Genomic DNA, 20210 nt, shown 5'->3' with positions numbered 1-20210 from the left:
TTTCTCCTCTACTCTCATCTCTCTCTCCTGCACCATCACTTTGCTCTCCTGCTCCTTCACTCGGCTCTCCCCCTGCTGTACTCTGCTCACCTTCACTTTGTTCCACTGCTCCTCCCTGTCTAATGTTACTTGTCTTATACGATTACATAAAACGTTAACATTAGATAATTTACACTCACATCACATCTGATTACAAGTGTGAACACAATTTTTTACCTAACCATCATCATTTGAGTCAGTAAAAGGCTAATGATACCTGACCAGCGTCATCTTCATCAGGTGTATTTCTCCTCTTTAAGAAATATTTGAACAAGCTCATCTGAAAATGCAGTCAGCCGTTACATCATGGCGTGTATATATTCACTTAATGCTATCAATTAGTTTACTCACGTGAGCGACACTGAGTTGAGTTGGCACTGGGCCCAATTAATTAAGCTACCGATATGTTACGTAACCTTAGCTGGCCATCAATATTATGCAAATGTCTATCGAACTTATAAAATCTATTATAAGTTTTCTTAAGCTAATAAGTCTACCTTTTCTCCGGTGAGTCGTTGCCCTATTTTCAAGATGACACTCTGTGACACTGACTCTCCGACCTGGTGCCTGGGTGCTTGACGTGATGTCACTTTCAAGGCCGTGCTCTCGCGAGTAATTAACGTTGATGGCACCAGTAAGTTCTTGGGGCAGGGGGAATCTACTCCAAAAAGTAGATACTGAACAAGATAGTTATCTAGTTTACCTCAGCACTCGCGACATCCGACCCAGTGCAGGGCTCTGCTGTGAAGGTGGAGATATGATGCGGCAGTGGTGTATTTGCGACGATTAAAAGAAAAAAAAAAAAGAAAGAAATTTGAAGGAGTGGCGGGCCGCCACTCCTAAATGAATGTAGAGGAAACACTGCAGTCTATGACATGCAAAACACATCCATTGTCCTCTTTGTCAGCCCACTTGCACGGCACCTTTATGAATGTCATTTAGATAGACACGAAGAAAAAAGTTGCGGCTGGCTAAACAATCCCTGAATATTGAATCAATTGTTGCATTTCTTGGTATGGTTATATCTGACATTTATGGCTGTGATACCAACAAGGCAAACCCGGACACTGCCCCGTGGTCCTAGAACTCCATGCTCTGCCAAAGCACCAGACTCACTGTGTGTGGGTTATTTGGGAATATACACTTTTAAAGCACAGCATCCACTGACATGGTTAGGGCTTTAAGGTGGGTCCTGTTTTATTGCCTGACATTATGGCCCTTTCTTAACGAGGGTCGTCATGTGAAACATTTTTACCACACAGCCTTATATGCCATATGCATAGGAGAAGTGAACACATTGGATACAGAGTGGGAGGAATGAATGCTTAATAGGAGCCTAGCAGGCCATGCTGACATGCTACACAGCTTTTATTTCTAAATTTGAATTTTGTAACAGTTTTACTTGGAGAAATTGTTTTCCGTGTTAAAAATCCACTGGTAAAATCAAGGACTTTACAATCTGACTGGTCTGACCGGATGCATACCAATTACCTTTTTTATTTTGTCCAGGGCTCACCTCCCCACGTGCGAAACAGTTTCCCATAACACTCTTTTGCATGCTGCATACTGAGTTAAGTAATGTCAAAGATGTTTGAGGTTAAAAGAAATACAAACAAGCCAAAGCAATTTTCCCCCTATACCAGAAAAAAAAAAATGATGAAGCCGCACCTTTCCCCAGCCACTGACACAGCACTGTGGAGATAGGTCTGGCTATGTAACACTCAGTCTTTAACAACATACAGCACCCTGTGTGATCTATGTGTGTGTGTGGGTGTGTATAAATATATATATATATATATATATATATATATATATATATATATATATATATATATATATATATATATATATATATATATATATATATATATATATATATATGTATATACTAGAATAAACACCTAGTGTTTAATGTATATATATATATATGTATATATGTATATATGTATATATATATATATATATATATATATATATACTAGAATAAACACCTAGTGTTTAATGTGCACGCTCGTGTACGTTTATGAAAGACCCATCAATCATTGTGAAAAACTGGCTACAGAAGTATGAAGTAAATATAAGGTGTAACAAGTGAAAGTTGCCACCGTTTGCCTGTTACAGTATTGAGCATCCACAAGCGTCCAGTGATGGGTCATGCAGACATCAGTTTCCCAATGAAGGGCTGGAGGGGTATGGTGGACTGGGCCCGCAACTCCGAAGACAGAGTTACCATCCCCAAGAACATTCTGTCTACTGGCAAGCCAGGTGAGAGCTGTGACGCACCATACACACACCTGCACCCCAACCCAAACCCACTAAGATATAAGATACAGAAGTAACAGGATGCTGCAGTCACTGTTGCAGTTCCTGTACCCAGGAAAGAGTGATAACATGTTGTTGTGTGGGCATTAAATTCAAGTGATATTTGACAAAATAATAAGTCTTGGATGATTTATTAATGCATTTATTCAGAGCAAAACGTGTTCTTAAAATACTGATTACATCAGGCTTGTCTACCTTCTGTTTGGTTGGGAGGGGGCCGCCAAGACATTAAAAAGCAGAAATATGGAACGGCAGTTGATTTATAAAACAGTGTTACTGCCATTAATCTGCAAAGCAGAGCACCCGCTCAGAGAAATGCATGCAGAGATGGTTGTATTTAATATTGAAAATAAAACATGCTGGATAATAACAAAATCACCTGCTGTTAGGCAGCTGTACAACAAAATGGCACTATGTCTTCAATAAGGCCCAAGTATGTTTTATATAATGTAAATATAAAGCCCATTTGACAGAATAATTTCATGACCTGAATTATAAACAAGGGCATGCCTATATAGCCCACTAATTCGTCGCTCACAGATAAAGACAATTATACAACTCTGAGGTTTTGTAGCAGAAACAAACTGTGAATACAAAAAGCAGACGGGGTGGCTGAAAATGCCAAATAAAATAATTTTTACTGCTCAGTTCCATTAATGTCATTACAAATTAAATGTTGTTTTACCAGACAACCAGTCTGTCAAACACAATTACAATAGTCTCAATTGTGTCATGTTGGATTATCATGAAGAATGTTTTCAAAGACAACTATATTAATGATGTGTGTGTACACCCAGTGACCACTTTATTAGGTATACGTACCTGTAAAGTCTAATGCTATCCAACGCATTGGAGGAGTTGGAAATGGGGTGGCAGAAAACAGAGATTTGTCCCCCTCGATAACCTATATCATTTAAAAACAACATTTTAAATTATACTGTTGTATGTATTGTGTATTGAAAACACGTCTGATAATTGGGGACCAATTTTAAGATGGTTTCCCCTGTCAGATGCCGCTCAGTGGTTTGGCCCATCGTCTATCAAGATGCACCTCCACACACATTGTGGCGGCTGTGGTTCAGCGTTTGTTATCGTAAGGTCGCTCGTTCGATTCCCCTGGTCCTGAGTCTCCCCTATTTGAAGGCGAGGTGGGCGCACCCTTTGTCCTTGAATATAATTTGGATCAGCATCATTCAGTATCAATATTGATTTTCATGAGTGGGGAGGCATATTTGTGCATTTGCGTCACAAGTAGTAATGAAGAAGAGCACCAGCTGAGAGAGACTTCTCCCTGCAGGCAGGTGTTAGGTACACAGTTTTCAGTAGCAGTGGGGTAATTTGTCAGTTGGGATGTTTTCGACCATTAAAGAAAGCCCTGTACTGCTAGTATGCTAATGAGGCCGTCACTCCTAATCAGGAGTCAACAGGAGCCAATCAGGAGCAATTAGAGACAATTTCCTCCCCAGCTGAGAGATGTGTCTCTATGGTGGCAATGTCACACCAGCAGCCAGCCCTCTTTATGCTTACAGCTTGGACCTGCTTTCATGGATTAAAATGGCTCTCTGATGCCTTGTTTACAGTGATTGATCAGTTGCTTTTCCCATCCCTTTTTTTATATAAAGGGAAGAAATGGCATGGTCTGTAGGAAAAAAAGAAGAGAGAGATGTGTCTTTGTTTAATGCTGCTGAAAATGTAATGTAACATTGCTAGGCGCTAGAGGAAGAATTTGATTTGCCTCCTCTCTGCAATGAGCAAACCTTAAACATGACAACAATTAGTATAAAACTCTATAAGAGCCTATTATAAAAGAAGAATGAAAAAGCCATTAATTTTCTTCCTCATTAGACATTTGCTAAGCTGATTTGTTATTTTAAATCCAGGATTGTTTACACCAATGTTTGGCTGCTGGCAATCCTCTTCTTCATTATCGCCACTTGTGGTTCAGTGAAAATAAGTGAAAACAAGCTCCATAAGGCCAACAGAGGTGTAAACCTCCAGAGGGAACCCTCATAGGAGCAGTGTGTAATACATGTCCAGAGTTTTAGTTTAAAACATTCAAAAACTACTCAACAAACATTATCAACAGGATGTGAGGAAAACAACAATGTTGATGTTATTCCAAAGACATAAATGTACTGTGTTGCAGTAACTATGAATCTAGCATGCTAACCAGCAAGCCCCAGCCCCTACTGTCTGGTAATACCACTTGTTAGCAAGTTGTTGGTTACTGTGGTGATACGCAGCCCCCTATGTTTTTGTCTCTGCCTTTGAATTCTGGCCATGTTTTATAAATTACATCTTCGGGGTGGTAACTGTGGGACACATGGTCCTAAATGAGCAGGATGCAGTAGTCAACCAAGGACACCAACAGACACCCTCACTTCTCCAGATGCTCTGTTAAATCACATGCTGCTTCTGTGCAAGTACATAAAAAGAAATCACCAAAGCATTATTTTGCATGCATACGTAATGATACAAGTCAAATGAATTTAGAGACAGTAATATATTCCATATTTTTTGTGTTAACTTCATTTCACATTGTTGCTTTTACTCAAAGCCTTCATTTAAAAGGCAAAATGCAGCAAAAGTTCATGAGCATGAGTAAAATGTTATCTGACAGAGGAGCAGGACTTAAGTTAAATTTGTATGATGTTTACGCCATTCTTGGCATGTGTGTTACTGTTAAGGTGTAATGGAGTATATTAGGTACGCACAAGTGCACATTGCTGTTAACGGGTTTTTTTAGTCCACCTCCTCCCACCAACTGGTTGAGAAGACCCCCCAATATGACAAACCCTACTTAAAAACTCCATCGAATGTGTTTTCAGGTTTATGTCATACAACTCAGCATTGTATGCTCATTACATTATTTCAAACTGTATGGTAATAAGCTTATGCATGACTACATGTAAGTGCATATTTACACGTCAACATATGCAAACAAATATTCGGTACATAGATCAAATGTGAACAAATGTTCATGGAGAGATACTTGGCTATGAACAGTTTCATTTCTCAGACGCAGACATATGACTTATTGAATCACTTGTTAAAGTCCCTCCATGCTTGCTCTTGTTGGGCACAGACAATCTGGCTGAGCATATTGGATGGGGTAGCCAAAGAGTGACTGAGCAGGACAAATAATACTTCATCCCCCTCACACACACAAATACACACAGATGCCTTGCTCGGTTCCCCCCTGATGCCCATGGGAGCTCAGCTGTTGCCTGGGAGCTACAGCCTCTGTCTGCTGCCTGGCACACAACTTCGTGCTCTCGGGCTGCCATGTAGTGTGCTGGAGCAGAAGAGTTGAATGTCTTCAGATGGCCCGGCAGATGGAGTTGTGTTTTTTTCGCCTTTGACACTGCAGCCGGAAAGAGAAGGCTTCTCCTCGCCCTGGGCCTGTCTGTGCCTTCATGTGTTCAAGCAGTCAAGTTTTGACAAATTTCCTCCATTGCAGGAACTTTTCTGTTGTCCCTTAACTGCAGAGAGACAGAGAGAGCTGCAGATTAGATATGCAGTTCAATGGGTGAATTTCTGACTGGATCAATGGCGCTCAGGTGCCGATCATGTCACTGTGGCAGCCAGAACATCGGATGACCTGAGGCTAAAATTATATAGACTCTAGGCTCAAACTCCGGTCTACTTTTTGCACTGTTGTTAGTTAAAAGTTTAATTCATTCACTATTCTTACAAAGTATTTCGGCTTTTAGTTGAATGCAGTCCTTACAGGCTACACATAACTTCAGAGCCATGTTGTAATGCAGATCATAATCATGTAATCATCACAGACCAAAGGCTGAAGCACTGACCTCTGATCAGAGATTAGACATCTTTATGTCATCCTTAAAGGTCCAATTTGTAAGACAGTTGATTTCTGAGTCTCATACCAAACTCCTCAAATAATGACACTTCAGGATTGTAGGTTCAGTCAGCTGCCGGTTCATAGTGAAAGGAAGTTGATTGTCGCTGATGGCTTGGTCTGAGAATTCAGACTGAGCCTGTGAATGAGACTCAACAATAAACTCTCTCCAAAAACACCTTTTGCACCCTTATGTGGGACTTACGTATGTGATATCAAACTGTTCACTGAGTGGTCCGTACATTGTGTTCACTACTTTCTATCCAGCACTTCCATCCATAAGAAGAGGTGTGTGGATAACATAAGTGGTTCATTTCTTTTAACAGAACATTTCTCGGAAACTGGATATATACCTGGCAGGCCAACCTCCTTACTGTGTTGCCATGCTTTGTTGTTCCTCTCAATAATGCTCTAGCTGTAAATTTAAGCTACCTAATTCTGTCCTTGTCATGCAGTTGTAATCTCTATATCAGAGGTCAATAATAAAGGTTGGGGTCGGACAGGATGGCATCTGGGTCTGTACCTGTAATGTGTTAAAATAGGCTTTTAAAATACTGAGAATTAAAACATTTTGACGGAGCATTTGTAATTTGCCCAGAGCAGCTGTGTAAGCAGCCCCCTGAAACAAAAACAAACTCCATTGCGTGTGTTGTTAATCATCTCACATGACAAGTCAGTCAATCATATCAATGCATTCGGACAAGTGGGGCAACTCGAGTCACGGAATACATACACACAACAACTGTCAGGGGAGTACAAGAGTCAGAAAAGAGATATTTCACATGGCATGCTCTAAAAAGAAAAAAGTAGCCATCGAAAACAGATTTTCAAGAATGAACCCTTGCATGTTCGTTCTTTGCACGGGCAGTTCAAATCCAGTCTCACTGTGACTTGACTATGGTAACTATTGAGAAGTGAAGCGCCACACAAAGCATGACTTTTAAGCAAACATACCCACTCAAATCTGAATTAAGTACACAGAAAATAAAGGCAGCTCTCTGCACTGTAGACATTTAAAAATACAGCTTCCAAGCTACACATGTTTATGAAGATGGCCCTGACACCATTCGGCCCAGATAAAATCCTGGTAGATAAAGCTTGAGCTCTGTTCTCTGAGGGAAAGAAACACTGTTCAATCGTTAATTCAATTTCAATTAAATTCAAACTTTATTAGGGTTAAGATGTGTTGACATTGTTTATTGCAAAGTTGGTTAAGACTGTTAAGATGTCCAATGGAGCTGAAAATTAAGGAAAAAGTGACATATTTATCGATTATGTAATGTATTATTGCATCCACTTACCTCAACATTAATTTTTTTTTTCCTCAATATTTTTATTTATTTTAAAAGTACTTAAGCATTTTATTGTATATAGTATTCCATTGTTAGTTTCTTATTGCTTCTATATTTGCCCTTATATTTTTATTCTATCTATCTATCTGTCTATCTATCTATCTATGAAATACATCTCTTATTTTACCTAAAATGAGAAAAAAAACATTAATTTATTATTAGCATACACGTTTATAATCTCTTCACTTCAGTGTGAAAGCTGACAATAAGTATGGTTGAATTATAAAATGGTACTTTTTTAAATTCTACAGTCAGGTGTTGACTTCATACAGATGTTTATATAACTGCTAGGCAACTTCAACTTTCTGCACATGGCACTAAATCATAATACAACAATACAATACAATACAAAACCTCATTATGAATCCTCTTGGACCACTCTAAGTTTGTCTGTAATGCAGACTAGACTAAGTCGTCACTAGCGGCTCAAGCTGCTAACTGCCCCTTGCTGTTGATGCAGGTGTGATTTTTACCTAGTATCATTGAAATCACATTCTAATTTGATGATTTGCTGATGATGATCAACATTTAAATCCATCACTGTGCTCTGTGTTTATTCTGTGGGCGGCTGCGGCTCACGGGTAGAACCAGCATCTTGTATCGGATTGACTTATCGGCTTCATTTTGCATGTTGAAGTGTCCTTGGGCAAGAGACTGAACCCCAAAGACACAGCAGTTGTAGGCAGGTAAATTGATCATGAAATCAGAATCATCTTGTCTTGAATTATTTATTCATTCTTTCACTTATGTCACTTGTTTCATTTATTTAATATGTACAAAACAAAAGCCAAAAAAAACGACTTTATCTAAGCAGCCGCTTAGTTCGCTTAGTTCGCTTATGCCTTGGGCCGGCCCTGCATCAGTGTATGAATTTATGTATAAATTACTGTAAGTTGCTTCGGACAAAAGCATCTGCTAAATGCCCTAAATGTAAATGTAAGTATTGCGCTCTTTACATACAGAGATATGGAAGGATAAGTCTGCCTACACATGTCTGTTCACCCATGTTTTTCAGCATATTTAGTCCACTCTTACATATGTTCCACCTTAGCCTATACATTTTGGGCTGCACATGACTGTCCTCTCAGACATGGGGCAATTTTGGCCACGCAACAAACTGCAGCTCATCAGACCTCGATAAAGAAGGAGACCATTATGGAGACTCATTCCCAAACCTCATGTTTTATTTGCCTAAACTTAGCTATATATGAACTTGACTGTTTTACCACACCTTAACCACATTTTATTTAATAAAGCCATGATCTTTATGTGACTGTAACCATATATCGCTAAACATAAAGGACAGCCATGCTATGGAGTAAATACCAAATAAGTATAATACTTTTATTGTATAATAAAAATATACAATGAAGTATCAAGTAGAATGAAATAACAAGAGTAACAAACAGATAAATCTGTAGTAAAAGATTTGTATATATCAATTACAACCAATGCCAGCCTCTGGGCTAAAGACGGCCTGTCTACCATTTGGTAGAGGATACAGTGGTTGGTGCTGTACGGACAACCACTTATAAACAGTAGGACTGACTGGTAAACAACATGCAGTGGTTTCCAGGTAGAGGCAGCAGCTTTTCCATATGAAATATCGTCATAAACCAAAATAGATTTAACAATAGTTTTTGTTGAATATGGAAGCAATTCTCATTTCTGTGCAGGGAACCAAGTGTTAGTCTCACTTTAGCAATCAGAGTGTAATAAGGCATACAATTTACAGAATGAATGTTAGGAGATTGTAAATAGACTTGGTGAACAACATCTATTTGTTTTTGTCTTTCTGAATTGTTCGGAAGTTATGATAATGCAGCTGGAGTTGGAGTTAATCAAATGAAGATTGCATACATTCATTGGCTGACTGTTCCAATGTTGCAATACAACATAAAATGGTGTCATCTGAATAAAGATGACATTCACAGGATTTGGATGAGGAAATACTATGATTTATGTAAGTTATTGACAAAATTGGACAAAAAAACAAAGCTTGCGGAACACTATTAGTAATATTTGACACCAGAAGTGCCAGAATTCCATAATTATTAGCTCTGTAACTCTGTAATCTCTCTTGATAAGTGTCCAGTATAAAGAGTAATGCATTTATTGTGTTAAGATATCTTTCAAGAAGTCAATCCAGATTTCAAATGACAAATTTCAATGACAAACTCAAACTAAAATCCCCCTCACAACATTCACACACAGGTAATATTACACACACACACACACACACACACACACTATCACTACTTCATTCATCATCATTCATAATTTTCTGTAACTTGTGTTATTTTTAATTTTTTAAAATGTTTACATTATTTAGTTGGAGGCTCCAAATAACCCCACTGGCTTTTCTGCCTCTTCCTGAACTGTATATTATTGTGGGAGAAAAAAGGGAAACATTGCTTCGAGTAGGGGAGACCAGGGACGGTTGTAACAGGGGACTGTTGTAACTCCTTGAATTCCTCCAATCAGAAACAACCTAGAGTGATGACACTCACTGCGCTCATGCTCAGTTAGTTTCCCTCCATTCTTGCTTAAAAGGAAGCCACATTTGAAACATCCTGACGCCGTTATCGACAAAAGGTTGTTTTTGAGGTAAAAAAATTACTTTTCTTTCTGATGTACTTTTTTGGATGCTGTTATAAGATCAAATGTCGATAAATTCAAAGAAGTACTATTAGAATCACTGTTTTGTAAGCTAAAAATAGAAATGGCTAACAAGTGTCAAACTAGCAGTCAAGCTAGCTCACATGAGATGAAAACATGGTTGGTGATACTTAGACAGTTGTAACGCCCTGTTACAACCGTCCCAGTATCACCAAACATGTTTTATTTATATTCTAAAAACTAGCTAAGGTTAGGGATAGAGTTGCAGATATTGGTATTAAAGAGAAGCAGGTTTTTCCGCTCACAGAAACTGATCCAGTAAAGGGCCACTGTGGCTGCAGGTTTTCATTCCAACCAAGCAAGAACACACCTGATTCGACTTATTCAATCAATTGAATTGTCTTTACACAGTTGATTTGTTGGATCAGGTGTGTTCTTGCTTGGTTGGAATGAAAACCTGCAGCCACAGCAGCCCTTTACTGGATCAGTTTGACACCACTGCCCTAGGGGGAAGCGAGACGGCCACCATTCACCCCAGAAAAAGTCATTTAACCATTCCAATGACTCCGAAGCTGTTAAGGTAAATTAAGCTAAAAAACTGCATAGTTTCCCTTTAATGTGCAAATTATAAGTAAAATAGGCAATTGTTTTAGGTGTTCTACCCATTAAATCATTTTCTTGCATTATACTGTAATTTGATGGCTTCACCACTTTTGTGTCATATAGTATGAAAAAAAGGTAATCATTACTTAAAAACATGAAATTAATAGTCACAATAACCTGACTGATAAATAATATTTTCCATTTTGACTATATGATTGATTCATTATGTTTATTTTAGACATGTTACTACTGTCCCTGACATGTGTTACAACTGTTTCTGTACACCGGGACAATTTTGCAACCTGTACATATTTCATAAAACCACTTAAATACATTATTTCAGCAGTTGACAGATTTAAGTTTATAATATAACAAATTGGTTATTCCAGTGTAAATGTTTTTTGATGTACTGCTAAAATTGCAAAAAAAAGTGTTACAACTGTCCCTGGTCTTCCCTACTTTGTGTCAAAGTTTGAGATCTATGACACATCATTTCAGTTATGAGTGAAAGGGAACGTGTTGTGATTCTAATTCAGCAAAGTCACCACAAATTGGAAAACGGTCAAAATGACTATCATGGCCTATTATTGAAATATCAGCTACGTTGTTGTGTCAACCAGGACTGTATTTATGACTCTTGAAAGGATTATAATTGAAGGCTATAGATATATAGATAACTGTATTAATCCCCAAGGGGAAATTAGGTTATAAAGTTATGCATAAGAGCCTTCGATTGTAATCTTTTCAGGGCAAGGGCAAGAGTCCTTATCGAATTTAGTTCTAGGGGCCCATGAAGTCAAATTTAAAAATAGAAATGGCTGTCAATAATGTTCAAAGTAGTGGTAACCAGATAAACTTGAATATAATAGTATTCCTTATTGGAGGCCCCTAACTAAGTTGTACCATAGTTTGACACCTCTGTGTCAACTTTCTTTTAGGTTCATTAATTCTCCTCTACTAAAGTAAAAATGTACATCATTTATCTAAGCATTGTTTCTGTAATTGTTGTTTTTTATTTTATTTGCTTTTTAGTTGTCCCTGAGTGAAAACAGTGTCAGGCTGTACTATTTGCCGCTGGGGAGATAAGCTGTGTCAGTTGTGTCAGTTGTGCCTGCGTGTGTGTGTGTGTCTGCAACTGTACAGCCGTGTAAGAGACAGCGTTTATAGCTGACTAGTCATGTAGGCCAGTTCCAGTGTAAAGAGCTCTTGGGGGCTGGAGGAGTGGAGGCAGCATGGCTGACCTGCATTCTCCTCTATGGCAGGCCACAGTACTTACAGAAACTGAACCATTCAGTCTCTCTGAACACTCATCCAAACACTCCTGTCTCAGTGTGTGCACCTCTCTTTCTTTCCCAACACAGATACAGACGAGTCCTCAACGTTTGTAACCGGCATCGTTTTGTACAGAAACCTGGGCAGCATTCTGACCCTGCAGAGGTAAGACTACTGACTTCTTTACTACCACAGCTGAAAGATTAAAGGCATTGTTGATTGTTCACCAGGTTTCCCTCTGGCCATGATACTGCATAAATGTCAAGGCTCTCTCTGGTCATGAAACTCCATATCAGGGGTATTTAGAAAGATGCTTTCAAATTAGGAAGGCAGGGATGTGATAACTGAGTTTACAAGAATGTAGCCTAATCTGTTTTACAGTTTGGTTCAGGGCACCCATGTATAAATGTGTTACAGGAGTGTAAAAAAATGGATTTAACATTTTATCGACATTTATCGACACTGTCGATACAATAAAAAGTACTAGAAAAGATCTTAACTTAAGCAGACCTTGAAGGTTTGAGAATAATAGCATTATTATTTTTGAGCATGTTAGTATGCTGATGTCCACATTTCACAAAGGGCTTATTATATGTATAGACATGCTTGAGAGACAGGTAGGGAGACAGATGAGAGAGATAGCTGGAGAAAAACAAATGTGCAATCCTCTAAACTGGACAACAACATATTTTTTTGTAATTGCCTTCCAAAACAAACTGCATGAGTGATTTAGTGCCCCTATATACAGGACAACATTGTTTGTCTGTGGCCTCCACCTGTGGGGTGTGAGGAAAATGATTGAGAGAACTAATCTTTGACTATTTTCTTCTTAAAAAAAAAAAAAAGAGAGAGTATAGGAAACTTAACTCCTGAGTGAATGGCCCACAATTTGTTTACCCATCCATCCACTCTGAACTCCTTAACACCAATTCTACCTTTGCACATGACATACATCAACAGTCTACACAGACACTTAAATCAGCTACTAGATGAATTAAAGTTATCTATTAAACGTTTTACTTTGATTTTCTCCAGTTAATAACAGTCCTTGAAACTTAGAATACATTAAGAAGAATTCATTAACTCCAGCTAATTCAGTGAGAAGACTGGTGGTCTTGTTTCTAAAAAACAAAACAAAAAGAACATACATTTTATTTAATAGAAAGTGCTTGGTGTTCAATATCCCTTATTAAACAAGCTACATGAAATAGCTATGTAATATGACAAATATATATTGAAATATGGTTGCTGACGCTGTGGAATAGGTGAACCATATTCCATATCCTACTACAAAAATGTGCTGGTTGTTACGGTTCGTCATTGTAGAGTCAGGGCATTTTACATCCGTGCTGCAGTCAATGTTCCCAGTTAAATGAAAACAACGATTTGATGCTAAAGCAGCAGCACATTAGCAGTGGGTGGCCTCATGTATGTCTTCTATCTTCTCAAGTATAAGGATTTTTTGGAGAAAGTTGCTGTTGCTGCCTGCATGACGATTAACATGCATTTTAACACAGCAGTGTATGCATAGCTCTGCGTAGTTCTATGTGGTAAGAAGCTCTCCATTATGATAATGTGGTAAAAGCACATAATGAACTGGTAACATAGGGGAAGTGAAGAAGACCTCACTCTCTCCAATCCTCCTACATGTTTGTTCTGGATCTTTGGATTGCTGCTGCGATCTGTATTTCTAGGCTTCTCTTCACTCTTTTTTATTTCTTTTCCTCTCTTTTTCTGCATTTGATTCCCCCCTTGAGGAAAAGCAGATGAGTTTGAGGCAAGAGACTATATGACACAAACATTTAAGTTGACTGATTGTGTTTTGGAATGGTGAGAGGGTGATTGTGCGTAGAGGATACAGTGACAGTGTGAGGAGCTGGAAAACGGAGCATGGGCTGCTGAACATGTTTGGTCAACTGGAAGCTTTCGGCATCAGTACTTCCTGTAGCAATTCACTTTTTTTTCTGATTGTCTCATTCCACATGATTGATAGTACCTATGAAAACAGAAATTTCAATGCATACTAAACAGGGCGTGAGAATGTAAAATAGAATGTCCCCCAAATTTTCAAAGAAACAGTACTGAAAAACAATTTGGACTGCTTCAAATGCTAGAAAAAACCCTTAAACTCTTTCAGGTTTACTTAGTAGGTAGGATTACATTTTTTTCTGAAACAGGTCACGAAGATCCTGGCGAGCTCATTGAAGACACGAGGCAGAAATCTGTTACATATTTTTGTTCATTAACATTAATATGTATGGATTTCAGTTTAATAGTTTATCTTTCCACCACTTTCAGACAAAATGAATTAGGGTGCAGGTTTGTACATGCAGTATATACACAGTGTCGAAAGGTCTTAGAACACCAGTCAAAATATATATATTTTTTGTTTGTTTAAAAATATCATCCTAACAGTTTGAGGTCAGGTGACTGTGGAGGAAAGTCCATGACAGTCTGGACTTGGGCTTCTTTGGTCTTCCAGTAGTTCAAACAAGGCTTTGAGATGTGTTGGGAGTCATCATCCCGCTGTGGTATAAAGTCAAGACAAATCATGGCGAGACCTAAGGTTTCCCTTTTTGATCCAATCCATTCATGGTCCAAAGCGGATGAATCCAATTGACTTTCCTCAAGCACAACCATGAGTTGGTTTTCACTCTAATGTCTTGATGACTGTTGAATGGATTACTATAACATTTGGTAAATATACTGTTGGTGCCCAGAGACAGGCAGACACCAGCAGGTTAACTGTTTCACTCAACATGTTGTATCCTAGTGATTGTGTTGATCCCTTTTGAGCTAACTCCATTGACATGTTAAAACATTTAAAAACTACTGGATGGATTTCCATTCAATTTAGCTACTCAAGGACCTCATTGTATGATCTTGGTGGTTCCCAACAAGTCAAAGTTTTTATCTATCCAGTAAAACATTTGCTACATTGATCACAAATTTGGGACATATATCCATTGTATCTGGACGTACCCTAATGACTTGGGTGATCTCTGGCTTCTCATCTAGCACCATTTTTGGTTTAGCACCAATATAAGCCTAGAAACACACTAAACTACCATGGTAAACATGGTGAACATTGTACCTACTTAACATTAGCATGTTAGCATTGTCATTGTGACCTTATGCTAAGATTTGGCTCAACACACCACAGTGGCAGTGGTACAGAATAGCCACTCATGTTTTCTTTCTTCTTCTAGAAACAGCACAGTCCTCAACTCCAAGGTTCTGTCAGTAACCATCAAGCCCACCCCGGCTTCCCTCTCAGCTCCAGTTGTAGTTGAGTTCTCTCATCTGTACAACGTGAGTGCCTTTTGCTTTAAAACAATTTCAGATTTCAAGTAATTGCTGTGATATTATGTTATATTACTGGTACTTGTTCATGCTGTTCACATGTTTTTCATGTTCATTTTTTAATAGGGTACCACCAACCAGACCTGTATATCCTGGGATGAGAGTGACAGGTAGGATCCACTACATTGTTGTGTTTAACAACTTAGAATCAGGCTATTTCAGACTGCTTTTTTACTGTCACGTATTTTGCACGTGTTGGCGTGATACATGTAAGACAGAAGCTCTGTGGCAATTTGACATTTATTCCAGTTTTAGGCTGTGATTTTATGATTCACTTCTTAGAATCTTCTTTTTACCAAAATTTTAATCGAGAAAAAGGCTTTGCTCATTAGACATCTGGATTTTTAACTCCAGGACCTGACTGCCAATTCTCAAGTGCTGCTAGCTTGGTTTGTTTTTAGCCAGAAAGTTAAGCTAGCTGGTTGCCATTTCTGAGGACTATTATATATAATGATACTGAATTGTATTTTTACTTGAGCAAGGATACCTCTCCAGGCATTGTCCTGTCTTTTTTATACATCTCACTGTAGTGAGTACTGAGACCATGACCTAAAGTGCATTCATTATGGCGCTGTGTGGCTCTTGTGAACGTACCATCTCCAAGTTGATATTGGACTTTCTTAACCAAAAAACAAACTGGATGAGAGCTGATCCTGGGGTTTTTCAACATTGCAGTGGCCTAGTTGAAGCAGATCTCTATTCTGGCCTCAGCTAACCTTAGCGGCACCCCTTTGGTACAGTCCCGCCAGCCTCGTTACCCAGTCTGTGGGAATGATAATCCAACTCTCCCTTGGTCAGGCTCAATGGCAGCTGGTGGTGACCTGGCCTCTGCATTGGTTCTGTACCTCAGGGAAGACATCTAGCGCCGTCTCTGAGCAAAACCAAAGTTCCAATCCTGTGCCACTCTATCCGAGCCCGAGCCCTGGAGTCTGACAGTAGGCGGCCCCTACTCTGCCACCAGAAATACTGCGACTTGAAAATAAGTTTCAGGTTTTGGACAACTTGTGCTCTCTACCTCCTCTAACTTCAAATGGATGTTGGTCTCCTGGCCAATATGGCACTCCAGAAGTGCCCCTGCCCCTCCCCACCGTCAGCTGCAATGAGGGCTAACCCTGCAGTGCCAACAAGGGATATGGTCCATGCTGCCCGGTCTTTGAAGCCCAAAGAAGACTTCATTAACCCCATGAACATGCTGCATGCTTGAACAACATTTCTGGCTGTAGCACTTCCTCATGCATTGGTTCTGTCAAGTTCAGCTGGTTCCACATTTGGCTGAAAGCATATTGCAATTCAAATGCAACATTATCTATCTGGACAATTTCACTTCCTTTCACAAGGGAAGTGAACATTTTAAAACTTACCACTTTCATCCAAAATTCTCTGCTTCTCTGCTATCCATGAACATTGATCTTGCTGTACAATCCAGTAAAATCTTCTGCTGACTCACAGATGCTGGTGAGATTAGCCCTGATCAGGTGATTTAAAAAAAAAACTCCTGTCCCAGTAGCATCTTATATACAAAGTTTGAAATAATTATCAATTCTTGTTGCTATTCCTTGCTTTCAGACAATAACTGATTATCCTGGCATGATAGATTTTGCTTTGCTAAATGCAAGATCCTTGGCAGGCAAATTTTTTTTTATTGAATGACTTCATCAAATAACATACTTGATTTTAGGTTATAACTGAAACACAGTTGCATGAAAACAGCAGAGCTGCAGTTCTCATTGAGCCCGCCCCCAGAACTTTAATATTCTGGATGTTATTAGAGCAGGAAGAAGTGTTGCGTAGCTCTTATATTCAAAGATGTGTTCTTTTGCAAATAACTATAATTAGGTACATACGATCCCTTTAAATATCTAAATATGAGTGTTTTATTAAATAGCAGACAGTACAATTACTACTGGTGATTTTAACATTCATGCAGACAATCCAAATCAGACTATAGCCATATCTTGAGCTGGTTGTCATAAAAGGTCTTAACATTTCCAGCGTCACTGTCTTTGATACTGTCTAATCATTTCTGTGTTTTATTTCTGTTAAGTCTGTTATCATGGATACCCAGACCAGGTCAGACAAAATAAAAAAAAAATGTCATCATATGTCGATATTAGTCGATCATTTTCTGGACAACTTTAATTCTAAAATCCTGAATACCACGAATGAAATTCCACCAAATGGAGAAAATCTAATTTCAGGTAAGCAAAACGGCACTGTGGAGGAATGCCCCACAAGTCAGACTTCATAAACGATTATGTGGCAAAGTTAATGGCAGAAAACCAAAACTGAATTAACTGTGACATCTAGGAAGACCTCAGAGTTTTTTTAATTGCCTGGCAACAGATATACTACACATATTCAACAGTTCATGCTCTCAGGTTTCTTCCCCAACACCCTCAAAACTGCAGTAACTAAGCCATTTTTAAAGAAAAGCAAATCTGAATGTATTGGTACTAAAGAACCACAGGCCCATTTAAAATCTGCCCTTCAGTAGCAAAATGATTGAGAAAGAAGTAAACACTTATATTGACCTTTTTTCCAGTATAACACTTTAGTCCCCTCCACAGTACCGAGACTGCTCTCATTAGGTTACTAAGTTTCATTTTTTTCACAGTTAATTCTAGCAAAGTCTCAGTCCTTGTGCTATTTGACCTCACTGCTGCATTTGATACAGCTGATCATGGTATATTAATACAGATTACAACATTGGTTTGGTCTCTCTGGCAAGGCCCTCGATTGGTTCAAGTCTTACTTTCAAAATCAGCCTTCATCATCACAAAAACATTACAAAGATCAAACACATGATTTCAGAAGATGATCTGGAGAAGCTGGTACTTGCATTTATCTCCAGTTGGCTGGACTACTGCAATGGACTGTTCACAAGTCTTTCTAAGACAGCTATTAGACAGCTCCAGCTGATCCAAATTGCTGCTGCCAGGGTTGCAATAAGAACCAAAAAGCTTAGCATTTAACTATTACTAACCTTGCACACCTCTGAGGTTGGCTGGCTCTGGATTACTGGCTGTTCCCAGAGTGACGCCTAAACACGGCAAAGCTGTGTTTAGGTTTTGTGCCTCTGTTACGACCCCAGCTCGTTGGGGAAAGGGAAATAACATAAAGAACCGGATGGAATTGGTTAATCAAAAATTTAATTGTTTTATTAATAAGGAAGGTAAATTTAACATGAAACAAACACGATAAACTAAGGGAGGAGGGGGCTATTCCGAAATAAAAACACAATAAAAACAAACCAAAATACAGAACTGGAATAGCACCCTTAAGTCCGATCTAGGAAAAACGATGTTTCACAGAAATTGAACCAACTAATGGCTCAGGGCCGTCAACATGTGTCACACACGCCAAACCAAAAGGAACAACTCAAAAGTCCGGTGCGCAGGCCGAGCCAAAATGGCTAACAAACAATAGCTAGCGATCACGCTCACAAGACAGTCAAAACCACCAAACAAATGCTCAACGCAGCAACGAACAGGGAGACAAAGGGGCCAATTGCTCACATCAAATCACAGCGCCCTCGAGTGACTCTCTGCTGCTGATTTTTAACAGGTGTGACTGGCAACGAGCTGAGGCAGGATTGGGCGGTTATACTGGAGCAGAGCGACCCAATCACAGCGCAGGAGGGCAGGCAGACTGAGGCAGGCAGATGAATAGGTAGAGGGAGGAAGACCAGTCAGGAACCAGAGACATCAATCAGGAGCCAGGGCTGGCACATGCCATCTGCATACTAGAACTTGAGGACAGACACCGGGGCAGGGCATAACAGCCAAGGGCCGTGACAGCCTCTCAAATTACCAAAAGAGCTCAGATTCAAGACAGTGCTAGCTACTTTTAAATCTAAGCTCACGACCTACCTTTTCATCACTGCTTTTAGTTAATTTTCTTTTACATCAATTGTATTTGTTTGTTAATGTAACTTTGTCTTATTATTTATTATTTGTGCTGTTTATTGTTTGTACTCAGTCTGCTTGCTTTTGTTGTTTTTATAGCTTCTTTCTTGTGCTTTTGCCTGTGTAATCTGTAAAGAACTTTGGGTTTCAACCGGGTAGGAAATGTGCTATAGAGATGCATTTGCCTTGTCTTACCTTAATGTGGCTGACATTGTATAAGTGCAGCATGCTAAAGTTACTTAAATGTTCCATTTTACACTTTGATATTATATCATATGATGTGATGAACATTGTAACATTCAAGGATCGCTAGCATGGCAAAAATGGCCAGTGTTAATTTCTAATAAACATCTGTTCAGATTATTCCATATCAGATCTATATAACAAATGCATAATTCTGGCAAGTTGAACGGACACTGAGCCGCCCTGTTCTCATCTGTAATTATTCGAAAGCATCTTCGCTTACCCACACGTAGTCTAAAGTACAAATGGCAGTTCCAGGTACTCCAAGAGGAGGTATTAGAGACACCATGTTCTCTCTGAAAAATCTGCTTCTGGCCACAATGGGTTTTTTTTTTTAAAAAAAAAGGATCTTGACAAAGTCAGTGCACTGCTCCCCAGTGAAAGGTGCTGAGTGTGTTGGACAGCTCCACAGCTTGTGTCTGGGAAAACGCTAACCCCACGCTATCACTGCTACGACATTGATGCAGCATGTGGAAAATTAAAAGTGTCGCTCACAGCTTTCCTCCCCCTCCAAACCCACGCACACACATCACCATGTACAACAGAGAGTAGTTCGGAGTCTACTGAGAGAAAGAGACAGAGAGACACTGGCAAGCATGGTAGCATAGAGAAGGAGTTAAATATACATAT

General features: G+C 39.1%; 1 protein-coding gene across 17 annotated transcripts in view; it reads left to right on the top strand.

The window, feature by feature from the left end:
* adgrb1a (adhesion G protein-coupled receptor B1a) overlaps positions 1-20210 on the top strand; it is a 191298-nt gene that overhangs the window by 104023 nt on the left and 67065 nt on the right. For all 17 annotated transcript variants that reach the window (XM_030395292.1, XM_030395283.1, XM_030395290.1 and 14 more), the window contains 4 exons: positions 2161-2304; positions 12159-12234; positions 15279-15381; positions 15499-15542. In XM_030395292.1, the coding sequence (XP_030251152.1) occupies positions 2161-2304; positions 12159-12234; positions 15279-15381; positions 15499-15542 (367 nt within the window). The remainder of the gene's footprint in view (positions 1-2160; positions 2305-12158; positions 12235-15278; positions 15382-15498; positions 15543-20210) is intronic.

Source organism: Sparus aurata, chromosome 17 (genome assembly GCF_900880675.1).
Source record: "Sparus aurata chromosome 17, fSpaAur1.1, whole genome shotgun sequence".
Classification (NCBI taxonomy): Eukaryota; Metazoa; Chordata; class Actinopteri; order Spariformes; family Sparidae; genus Sparus; species Sparus aurata.
This window is presented reverse-complemented; position numbering and strand designations above follow the sequence as displayed.